The 12,632-nt window shown below is 45.0% G+C and overlaps 1 protein-coding gene across 6 annotated transcripts in view; it reads right to left on the bottom strand.

Annotated features, from left to right (window-relative positions):
• THADA (THADA armadillo repeat containing) overlaps window positions 1-12,632 on the bottom strand; it is a 286,630-nt gene that overhangs the window by 14,916 nt on the left and 259,082 nt on the right. The window contains exon 37 of one of the 6 annotated variants that reach the window (XM_064494538.1): window positions 300-1,164. The exons of the other annotated variants lie outside the window; for them this stretch is intronic. Coding sequence (XP_064350608.1) covers window positions 1,154-1,164 — 11 coding nt within the window. The 3' untranslated portion in view covers window positions 300-1,153. Of the gene's footprint in view, window positions 1-299; window positions 1,165-12,632 lie in introns of those variants that run through there. 6 annotated transcript variants of the gene reach the window in all.

Below are 12,632 nucleotides of genomic sequence, written 5' to 3'. Positions count from 1 at the left end.
GGGAAATGTGATGGTGGGAACAAACATACAAACACAAACCAAAAATCCTGACAAAATTGAAAACCAAGTATGGTGAAACTCTTATTGACTAAAATTTGGACCAAAAAGCAAATATTCACTGTCAAATTTTTTAGAGAAAAGAATTAATAAAAAGGGAGACCATTAGAACATTTTAATGGCTCTATATAGAAAATCAATCAAGGAATTAAATTGGCTTGATGGAGTCACACTGGAAAATAATTCCCTGATGAAAATTTATCAATGTTGATATAGTTCAGATTAAAAAAAATTTGTATTTACATGGAGTTGCAATGTCCTCCAAGTAAAAATGTTGAGGTCAAAACACAGTGAACTCATTTTGAAGGGAGAGAAAGGAGGAGAGTATCCTCTCAATTTGGTCCTCACTCAAGGAGCAGTCTGGCCTGTTCCCACAACCTTCCTGTCCCTAAACGCGTGGCCTCCACCGCTCATCTGAATCCAGTCTCTGGCAGTGTGGGCAGGGCTTTGGCACTCTCTCCTTGGCTACTTCCTGCCCTCTCTTCTTAGTGGCACCCCATCCCTGGCCCTCACCTCTATATCCACAGTTACCTGTCCAACAATTGTACCTCTCCATCCCCACTGCTGCTCTGAGGTTCCCCCTCACCAGTCTTCCTTTTAGAACAATGGCAACCTCCCAACCAGCCTTTGTGCTTCTAGTCTTGGCCTCCTTCTCTTCAAGCCATCCTCTACCCTGTGGTCCAGGCAATCTTTCTAACACTTCCTTTTTAAAAGTCTACAGTGGCTCCTCAGAGCCCAAGTGCCTTAACTCTTTAGCATGAAAGGCTCTTTCTGCCTGGCTCCCCCGTCCCGATAATTATAGGAGTAAGTAAGTCCATGCTGTCCTGTATTACACCTTCGTCACTAGTGGACTGGCCACACCAGCCACACGTGTTTTAACTTCACATCTTCCTTCATTCTGGGTTGTTGAATCCCTTTCTAAGTTCTTCCCTTGCCTGAATCCAAACTTTTCAGCATGTCCTTGATGACCTCTTCATTTCCAGAGAGACTCCTGGTTCCTCAGCCTCATTCCTTCCGTTTCTTTCCAGATGTAGTAGAATGAGGTCAGTGTGTCTTAGAGGGTAAGGATGGGATGGTACATGCCTGCTATTCCTTGTCAGAGTAGACCTAGGAGAAACCATTAAGAAAGGACCTCCAGTTCCTCAAAAAGTTAAACATGGAATTATCATACAATCCAGCAATTCCACTCCGAAGTAATTATCCAGAAGAACTGAAAATAAGCACTCAAACAACAACTTGCACATGAATATTCGCAGGAGCACTATTCATAACAGTCAAAAGGCGGAAACAACTCAAATGTCCATCACTGGATGAGTAGATACACAAAATATGATACATCCATACAACTGCATATTACTTGGGCATAAAAATAAATGAAGTAGTTATATAAGCTACAATACGGATGAAACTTGTAAACGTTATGCCTAGTGAAAAAGGCCAGGCACAAAAGGTCATATGATTCCCTTTATATGAAATCGCCAGCATAGGAAGATTGATGGATACAGAAAGCAGACTGGTGGTTGCCAGTGGCTGGGAGGGGAGGATAGGAAGTGACTGCTTAATGGACATGGGCTTTTGGGGAGGGTGATGAAAATGTTCTGGAACTAGAGGGTGGTGATGGTTGCACATTATGAATCACTAAATGCCATTGAATAGCATGCTTTAAAATGGTTAACTGTATGTCATGTGAATTTCACCTTAACAACAACAACAACAAAATACAAAAAAGGAAAGACCTCCTTGGGAATGGAGCCAGAGTGTGCCGGGAACAGGGGACAGTGGGTAATTCAATTCTGTGCCCCTGTGGCTTTAAATAAAAGGGGTGGGTAAGAAAGGAGCTCTTCAATGAGTCTTACTCCCCAGGACACATTTCCCAAAGACTAACTCAGAGCAGGGGTGTGAGGGGTGGAGAGATAGTGTACCTGGGGGTAAAAGGAGCAAGAGGGAAGAGGGCTGGCCCTCCCTCCTCGCTGCTGGTGTTGGCTCACACAGGAGAGGTGTAGGACTTGGAGGACTAGAAAGGCTGCAAGCCTGGGAGGGTGGTCTGAACAGCCACTGAGGCGGGAACCCTTGTTTTCCTAAGCCTCATCACGTTCAGTAATAAAGCAAGAAGCTTTACGTCTAGAAGCACCTGCAAGGTAAGACTCGTGTGTAAGTGGATCCCGTGAAATAGAGTTTTATGCAGAGAACGGAGATCAGATCACAAAGCTGTAAGGAGAAATCTCTTTACCCAAATTACACAGACCCACACGTCTGGTTTCCATTTCATTGCCTGGGTCTGTTTTATAGTTGTGCTTTTTCATGAAAGCTTTTAAGGGAGGCTGTTCCCTGATGTCATGCAAAAAAAATGTCTGAATACAATTACATTACAGAGCAGCGCTCTTGGAAGAGAACGCAGCTGGGAAGCTTGCTGGTGTCCTGTTTCCTTCCCTTTAAAAGCCATTTGCTCTCTAAAAACAGAAGTCCCCAATCCCAGCTCTCCTGGTCCCTCTACCTGTCAGAGCGCCCAGTGGTATCCCCCAGGGATGTGGGTGGGCTGTCAGGTAATGGCGTCCAGCTCCAGAGACCGGCACACAATCCTGAGCCACCTTGTGTAAGGTCACCCATTTTACAATCCAGGTGAGGGAACAGAGCTTCCTTCTAACGGCATTCTCAGGAATCTACTCTAAAGCCTCCTTTCCACTGCCTCCCTACCCTCATGCCTTATTCCAACTTGCCCCCAGGTTTGGGGAATGGTTTTTCTTAAAAGCTATTATGAAAAACAGCTCTTCTCCATCAAAATCTGTTCTATTGTGAGCAAATTCTCCATATTTTTCACCCTTTCCCTGTTTCTTTCTCCTCCTGGTGGAAGCTCCCACACTCCTAACTTTCTAGTAGACACTGGTCTTTCCCTCCCTCAGTCTCTGACTCAGGAGGATCAGCATACACCTCCTGCCACTTCCAGACTGCCTCTCCTTCTTACTCAACAATATCTCTTCTTTCCAAGTCCATACTAACCACTCCCTGTTCTTGTCAACCTTAACTAGAGACCAGGCCTTTCTCAATGACGCAGAGTCACCGCCACCTGACTGGTGACTTGAACATCCGTAAAGATATCCCTCCCAGTGCTTGGTTTCACTATTCTCCAACCTCTTCAATTCCAATACTCACCATCTCCAATTTCACTTCACTCCCAATAACCCTGACGGCATCCGAGACCTTGTCATTACTTACAATTCTTTCAACTTCAAGATCTCAAACTCTAAGCTTTTTCAACACTTTTAAGTGAAAGTCATCATCGCTGACATTTATTGAGCACTTGTTATGTGTAAGCACTATCATAAGTACTTCACATAAATTAATTACATATGTATTAATTACAACGACCTTTTAAAGGTACTATGAGACCCATTTTACCCACGAGGTAAGCAGAGACACAGGTGAGGATATGAGATTTAAACCACACAGTCTATACACTACGGCCGACGCCACATGGCCTCCCTAATAACCCTAAAACAATTGTTTAACCTTCCACTTCTTCCACTGAAACTAACTACCCCGTCACCCTAATCCTGATCCCATCCTTGACCCTGCCCCTTCTCTTAGGCCATCACTTGCCTCTCTCTACAGATATCCTGGGCTCCCTGGGTCTGTGATGCTCTTCCTAGCCCCCATTTCCCTTGTCAGTCTGATCTCATTCCAGGCTCAACTGTGCTCCATAGCCACCTCTCCTCACATCATCTCCGGATTCACTGTGAGCCACTGATTCCCACCGAAGGGAAGGGTCTGGTCCTCAGGGTCTCTGCACATCCATGCTCTTTCATTTCAGCTGGCATCTCCCTGCCCCCTGGCTGTGCTATTCTTTCATTTTTTTTTTTTTTTTGGTGACTCCTAACTGAACCTCTATATAAACTGTTCCAACTGTCTCCCTGTTCCTCCATCCTACTCCCTAACTACTCATTCTTCCAGATAATCTTGTCTTCTAAAAAAGACATTCAATATAAGCTCAAATATCTGTCCTCCCCAACTTCAAAGTTTTCTAATGATTCTTTTGAAACATTAGCTTGAAGGCAGAGCAGGGACTAGGAAATGTGGTTTGAGGATGAGAGAGTAATGTCAATATTTATATGAGAGACAGCCTGGAGAGGGAGAAGGAGGGCCCTAAAGACACATGGCAGAAAAGGGCATGTGGCTGGAGAGGGGTCATAGGGCTGGCATCAGGCGCCACATGAAGAAGGCGTGGAGGTGAAGGAGCATTTGTGGCTGAGTCTGAAGGGGGCCAGATGAGAAGAGAGATGATGTTACAGAGTGGCCTCCTACTTACTTTTAAACTCCTTGAAGTAGGTTTCTGACCTCTCCACTACTGGACCTTCTCTCTCAAAACTCATTTGTGACATTTCTTCAGTCCTGATGCTCCTTGACCTGACCTTTTGATGGTGACTGGGATGGTTGACCAACCCTGTCCTCTTGATAGTTTTTCCTTATGTGGCTTCATGACAATGGAACCTCTTAGTTTTCTTGATGGGACTTCCTTTACTAGCTTCCCTCCCAGGCTATTATGATGACCTACTAAGAATGCTCTTTACCTTTAATTACTAAAACCCCATCCATCCGTCTCTCTCTTTCAATATATATTTATTGAGCCCCTACCATCTGCCAAGCACATGGCAGCTATTAAACTGTAGCTGAATTAATCTTAATGTATAGCTCTGATCATGTTACTTATTTGTTAAAAATTTTTACTGGTTCTCTAGTGCAAATGATATCCAGATTCTTTGCCCTGGCACTCTGGGCTTTTAGTGGACGTCTCTTGTTTTTGTGGCCTAGCTTCCATTCACCTTCTCTGGATAGCTGTGTCCCAACCTTCCCCTGGACAGCCAGCCCCTCCACAGCTTTAGTCCATGTGCTTTGGGTGTGGCTAACTCCCCCTCCGACTCCAGCCATGGGCACCTGCCCCAGGTCTAAGCCAATCAGGGCATCATGTTCCCTGCTTCAGAAATTAGTTCCAGGAGAGGCCTGGAACCCAACTACAGCCATTAAAAAAGCATTTAAAAGTCAAGGGACTTTACTGATACAGGCCTTGATTACACAAAGATGTGAAGGCTAGAGCAGTTACAGCCATCTGACAACTCCAAGGGAAGTGAGAGCTTATCTGAAAACAGAACCAATGAAGAGCAGAGAAGAAAAACGGTGAGAAACCAGGTCCCTGGGACACTGTCTGAGCCCTTGAATTGGCTCCAGAACTCTCAAGTCACATGATCCACTGTGCCCCGCTGTGCTGGAGTGGGTTGGGTCAGACTTTTCGTCCTTTGCATGTGAGAGTCCTGCTTGGTCCAGAGATCCTCGGCTGCATCCCATCTTTCCTCTCACCCCACCCTACTCGCATATGGAGGCTTGTACACTAATTTATTCCTTTCCTGAATATGCCTCACACTTGGCCATCTCTGTCTTTCTGGAAGGCTCCCCATCTTTTCCATCTTCTCTCACTCAAATTATATCTAACCTTTAAGCTTCAGTCCTAATGAACTTTCATCTAAGAAGCCATTCTTCTCCAATTTCTCCCACTAACAAGTGTTTGTCAAATGAATGACTAACTGAACAATAACACAGAGAGACAGGGTCCAAGGAGTGGGGTTTGCCAACCTGCTGTACAGACCTGGGTTCCAGCTATCCTCTTCGTCACCTCTAAGGGTGGGACTTGTTTTTTCCATCTTCCCACTGGTCAAAATCCCCGCTTCCTACCCTCTTTGGCCATCATTTCCCAAAAAAGTTTCCCTTGGGATGCTGGCTTATTAGAATGTTTGTAGATACTTAAAACAGAAAACTCCAAACTCCAAAACCAAGCAAAGGAAAAAGGGAAAAAAAGAAAAAAAGATTTGGCTATTAAATAAGCCTGGAAAATTCTGAGTTAAACAAAGGTTTTTGTTTTTAATGCAGGGAGGTGGGGATGGGGGCAGGACGTGTAGACTTTCTCCAACTTACTCATAAAACAGGTACAGCACAGAGGGGAGTGCCGCATTCTTCCTTGCAGACATGCTTTGGTTTAAGGTGGTGCGGGTGATTTTATATACACACATAAATATCCTACCCTTTGTTCAAGGTGCCTATTTGCTCTGCACAGTGACTATTATGAACACAGAAAACTGTTCATTGTTAAACATGGCATGCTAAGTGGTTTTGCTCTCTGGCAAATCTCCAAACCATAATTATTAAGGGACCAGGAGCTGCTGAGGAATTCTTGGGTTACAGAGGCTTTGATCTGCCCCTGCCTTCCCTCCCTGACATGGATTTCCACGGGTGTGGCTGACTTCCATTGTTTTTCCCCAGCGGTGTGGCTGCCTCGAAGGTGTGGACAGAAAAGAACCACAAGGTGAGCGGGGTGACTGCTGAGACCAGGCTCTGGCTGAAGCCCTGCACGGCTGGAACCAAGGGAACGCATGAGCTCTGTCCCAGTCTCAGAGTCCTAATGCTGTGGCCTCGAATATTCCACGTTCCTCGCGCTCTGGGAAGCCCAGGTTCTTGGGCCGCCCTCGTGATCGGGCTCTAGCTGGAGTGCAGCCTCTGCTCTCAGTGGCCCACGTGACTTTGTCTAGCAAAAGGCAGCAGGCTCTGCGTGGGGGAGGCTTTGTCATTTCAATCCCATCCCAGCTGAACGAAAAGCCTTTGAGGAGCGCTGGCCATTGGCATGTGTTGACATCAAACTCAGCTGCCTGCTTGACAAAGTGAAGAAGATGCCCCAACTCGGTCATAAACGTTAGGTCAAACTTCTGACAGAGCCAAACACCTTTCCACTGAATCACAGGCTGGAATGTCAAGGGGGACTTATCTATTCCTTCAGCCTCCTTCCGATTCTCCCCTGCCTGAAAAGAGAGGTGGGAAAGAATACCCATATGTTCATGACTCTATGACAGAAGGAATTAAAAGAAGCCTCCAAAGTAAAGTGGTAAGGGTCTCTGATTGGGTGAATGAAAAGGACTCTATAACAAATAGCAAGTTTCTAGTTTGCCAGCATTAAAGGAATATCATTTAGCATTTTGACTGAGGATGGAATGGGGTGTCCTTTCTGACATTTGTTTTTCTTCATATTTTAATACAGCTATTCCATGAGATATGTGATCAGCCCCATTTTACAGATGACAAAACTGAGGCCAAGAGAGTAGAGCCAACAAATTCAGGATGGAGGCGACTCTGATTCCTAGATCACTATTCTCTCTCCAAGTTGGTGCTGCCCTTCAAAGATCTCCTCTGATGGGAAAGGACCTCCTCAGTCATGGGCCCTCTGTTGGTGGGTGGAGAATGGGGACCAAGACACAAAGGCAGGGAGAGAATGAAGAAGACAGAAATCAGAGAACCTCAGGAAAGCAATGAGAAACCAGAGGCTCTAATGCAGAGGGAGCTCAGAGAACTGCCCAGACCCCACCTATGTTGGGGAGGGAGCTAGAATAGTTTCCTTCGAGTATCAGCTCCCATGGGGAGAGGCAGAGAACAGAAGCAGAATGCCTGGGTGAGGGGGGAACCCCAGCAATTAGCCCCAGCCATGCTCTTCACTGTTTGTTAGAGGCTGCAACTCCCTGGGGAGGAGTCAGGTGATCAGTCACAAAGAGGAGAGAGGAGTACCCAACCCTGGGCAGCCGGGCCCAATCCAGAAAGTCTCGGCTGTGGGGCAGTACAGGAGGCTTCTGAGCCTCGTCCCTGAATGGGTCAACTTAGTGGGATCCCTTTTTGTCCCCCCACTTAAATCTATTCCACTCCCCTCCTTCCTGTTGGCATCCGTCTTAGGGAGATGCATATGAGCTCATTCCGGAAATGGGAGACCTTTCTTCCCACTCAAGGTGAAGGTCAATGATTCACATAGCTAAAAATAAACTTAAGGCCACCTATCAATAAAAGGAAAATGAAACACACACACAAAGTTAAATTCCCCTGCTATTTAAATTACACCAAGGAACATACAACCTTATTTAGTAAGTATAACCAACACTCAAATATGTAAACTTTAATTACATGTTCTGGACCAGTGAGAGCAAAATGAGGAAAAAGGAGGAGGAGAGGCGAGGGTAGGGGAAAGCCACAAACTAAAGGAGAGAAAGCTCAGGGGTAGGAAGTGAGGCCTGAGCTCAGAAGTAGGGAAGGAGGTGTGAGGAGGGAGGGGGTACAAAAGGGGCGTGTCCAGTAGGTTCGGGGGCTGAGGTGACTGGCAGTGTGTGGGCAGTGCTTACTAGTGGGTAAGTGTCGCTTACAACTCCTACTGATCTTTATCCTTACACTTTCAGATGCCCTCCTTGGAATGGGGGAGCAAAAAGAGCCCACTGGAGAGAAACAAAAGATGCCCAGTTAAATTCGAATTTTAGGTAAACAAAGAACGCCTTTTGAGTATATGTATGTCCCAAACATTGCATGGGGCATAGTTTCACAAAAAAGTTCTTCGTGGTTTATCTGAAATTCAAATTTAACTGGGTGTCCTGTATTTTTATTTGCTAAATCTGGCAACCTTACACTGGAGGCCAAACCATTCTTTGGCCCAGGACTCAATGACCAGGCTAATATTTACACGGAGAGTCGGGGAGGGGGTTGTGGAAAATCAAGTGGAGGGTCACTTTTGGGACTGAGGAGTGAAGCAGCACAGAGATTAGCAGGCAGGGTGGGAATCAGGTGTTGGGGGACCTCCACCCTCAAATTTTCTCCTCCTCGAGCTGTCTATTTCCTGCTGGGACTGTGTTGGCAGCCCCTCTCCCTGCCACGGGTCATAGAGACTAAAAAGATAGCCACACAGGGTTACTTTGGGATTGTGGGTAATGGCCTGTGTGGGGCTTTCTGAAGATTCTGAAAGATTCTGGAGGTTCTGAAGGTGGAGAGCGAGCTAGCAGAACACTAAGGAACAAGTAAAGGCAAAACATTACACAGTCCATAATCTAGGGTGCTAAAAAAGTGTTAATCTCAGTTTGAATCACTGTCACTTTCCGAGCGACGTGACTGAGCCCAGGCCACCATGTTCAGGGAAAAGGTGCAGTGAAGCTGCCCTGGCTGGAAGCTCCAGGTCCACCTCGCTAGCACGTGTTGAAGAGGATACAAGTGTTGACAGGGGGCCATCGCTACTGCCCTTGAGAAGGGGCCAAGTGGCCATCTATATAATTAATAATATATGGCCTTCTAGATTTAAAAAATTATGTATTTATATAAAGTTATTATTATTTATAAGTGGGATCATTCTGTATATTCTGTTCTGCTACTTGCTTTTTTCAGGTAACGATATACCATGAATAGTTTGCCTATCAGTCCAGATAGATTTACTACATTATTTTTAACTGCCTATGGTATGTGGATACATCAAAGTTTATTTAACTAATCTTTTGATAGACATTTAAGTTGCTCCTTCTTTTCTGGCTATAAACAACTTTGAAAGGAATAAACTTGTACATTTATCTTTGCACTTGTGCACGTTATTTCTATAGGATAAAGTCCTACAAGTGGAATTACTGGGTCAGCTGCTTTACATGTACATTTAAATTTCTATAGACAGCATTAAACTCCCTCTACAAATGCACCACTTTACAGTCTCACCAGCTAAGATCATGCCTCTTCCTTCCCAGCCTTCGCAATCCCGGGTAAGAGCCACCTTTTTTATCCTTTGCCAGTAAGATATGGGGAAAACGCCAGGGCATCGCTGCCCCAGTTGGCATTTTGTTCTTATTAGCCAGGGTGAGCATTTTTTTCATATGTGTACTTACTCATGGCTATTTTTTCTTCCACAAAGTGCTTGATTTTTAACTTTTGCCTCTTTCTCTATTGTCTTTATTGATTTTCAAAGACTTCTTTGTATGCTATGGATCATAATTTAATTGTCTAAAATTATTTAATTGGGGTGGGGTGGGGAATAGTTTAGTGGTAGTGTGTGCTTAGCATGCACGAGGTCCTCGGTTCAAGCCCCAGTACCTCCATTATAAAAAAAAAATGAATAAATAAACCTGATTACCACCCCTCCCTCCACAAAAAAACAACCATAAACCACTGCAAAGTATTTCCTCTGAGGAGAGGTTCGTCTACTTAAATCCTGATAGAGTTTTCATCTGTTTGGGCCTCAAAAAAGTTTTTAATTATTGTTCTGTCATCTGCATAGCTTGTTTAAAAGAGTGTGTATAAATATCCAAGTAGTATTTTGCTGTTATATTTTTATTTTAAATTTCTAGTTTGCCTGCAATTTGGTCAGAATGTGGCCTAGAAAGTTTCCTACCTTATGGAATTGAGATTTTCTTGATGACTCAAATATAATCAACTTTCGTAAACATGATGTAGCTATCTGAAATGGGTGCTTATTTTCCGTCTGCAGAGTACAAGGGTAAACCTATCCAAGCTTTAAAATACGGCCTTCAAATCCTTTATAACCTTATTTATGTTTAATCTGCTTGACCTTATCACTTTGGAGAAAGGAAGGTTAAAGTATTCTACTTTGGTTGTAATTTTAACAATTTTTTCCACCTAATATTTCTTTTGGTGGGGGGCTGTTGTATTTTGATGCTACTTTGATATGTAAAGGCTTATGTCTGTTACATCTTCTTTGTAGATTATACTTTTTCTCATTTATCCAATGTGTCCCTTTCTGTCCATCTTCCTACATTTTTTCAAACTTTTAGTTTGCCTAGTATTGCTGTTGCCACCTCTGCTTTAGCCTTGTTGCCATTTGCCTGAAATTCTTTCATTTATTCCTTTACTTTCAACCATTCTGTGCCTTTTCAGGTGCATCTCCTGTATCAAAGTGACATGGTTAGAGGTACTTCCTTCTTCCTTGGTAAGAGAACTCTAGGTAAGATGCCCAGGCCAAAAGAACGCATTTCTCTGCACATCCTGCTGCTAAACATAGCCACATTATCAAGCTGTAGCCAACAAGAGGTACACTGACGTTTTATGGGGCTTTGGGACGGGGCACAAGCTCTTTGTTGCCCTTCGTAATCATCTGCAAGTAGGATGGGAAGGCTGAGGCTTCCAGCAGCCACCTGGGACCAAGAGATGACCTTGAGGATGGAAGCCGTAGGCCAGGAGAGGCAGGCAGAAAGACAGAGAAAGCCTGGGGCCTGGGTCCCCATGACAGAGCCACCAGTCAGCCTGGACTGCTCCACAAGGACTGCTTTAACCTGGGAGAGAGAGGAGCATCCACTGTGTTCCAACCACGGTTGGTGTGGCTTTTCTGTTGCATGTAGACATCAGGATTTCTAAAAAATACATCAGATTTTGCCCTTTGGTGGGGGAGGGACTCAGTCTCAGAGTAATTGTCTTTTTCCCTTTAATGATTTGAGTCTCAATTCTTATTTCAGTTATATTAGCAGTTATGTTAAAATGCTTAACCAACACATCTGAACATTTGCTTGCAAGAGAGACGCTCTGGGTCTTGCAGCTCTGAGTATGGTCTCCAGTCACATCATCAACGTCCTCTTAGTGTCTGTAAGATGTGCAGAATTTCATGCCCTCCCCAGACCTACTGACTCAGAAGCTCATTTTCACAAGATCCTCAGGTGATCTGTGTATACCGTGAAGTGTGAAAATCACTGCTTCAGACAGCACTGACACCCCTCCCCTCTTCTGGGTGATGTTAGTGATCGCCTCAGTTTCCTCCTTTCCCCACACAGAGAGCAAGCAGCAGCAGGGCCTTCTCGGTCTTCACCTCCCTAGCTTTAGCTCTTGTTCTTCCCCCATCCCACTCACATTCTCTTATGCTGGACTGCTTGGAGTTCCCTGATGTGTCACAGCACTGCCTGGGGACACACCAAGTCCTCACCTAGCAGCCCACTCAACAGCCACCCCCCTTCTTCCTTGCTAACAAAAGTCCAATTTTGTTGTGGTGATGCACCCAGCTCCAGGTGATGTGTCAAGCCCCATCTCAATCTCTTTCGCATGATTCTTCCTCTCTCAGCCTACTTTCAGAGCCACAGTGGCCATGTATCCAGAACTAGCCAAGGAGACATACAGAGATATCTCCTGGGGGGCGGAGGGCCTTTTTTCCTTCCTGGATAAAAAAAGAACCTTGTGATAAGAAAACTGTATGTTCTTGCTCCTTCTGAATGAGACTCAGAATGTTGAGGTGATCTCTGAAGGTACAAGCACCATCTTGTAACCATGGGAACGAGCATGAGGTCAAAAGCCAACATGCTGAGGATGAGAGAAGACAGAAAGAGCCAGGTCCTTGACTGGGAACTGGTTTCTCTGCCCCCATGCACCCTTCCTCCGTTCTCCTCCCATCTGCTCCAAGTTCACCCTCCCTTCACCTCTTCTTTAGCTGGGGTAACATGGACATGAAGTATATCCTAGCCCGTTAGTTATATTATATTGTATTCTCTATTTGTAATTTATAGTAATGGCTAAGTTAAGCCTTTCATTATAAATATCGCCTGCCTCCCCAAATCTCCCCCACCCACCAAATCCACCAGTCTAACGTGAGAACCATCGGATCTTAGTTCTCTGAGAATCTGAAATTATTTTCCCCCATAGGTTAGAGCCAGCCAGCTCCTATCTAGATCAACCTACCCTCACTTTCCCATCCCCCGCCCTCCCCCACACCCAGGTGGCTGGCCCTGGTTCCAGCAGGCTATGTCACAGGGCACCTC

The sequence above is a fragment of the Camelus dromedarius genome, chromosome 15 (assembly GCF_036321535.1).
Source record: "Camelus dromedarius isolate mCamDro1 chromosome 15, mCamDro1.pat, whole genome shotgun sequence".
Taxonomy (NCBI): domain Eukaryota; kingdom Metazoa; phylum Chordata; class Mammalia; order Artiodactyla; family Camelidae; genus Camelus; species Camelus dromedarius.
The sequence above is the reverse complement of the archived record's forward strand: the minus strand, read 5'-3'. Positions and strand labels throughout refer to the sequence as shown.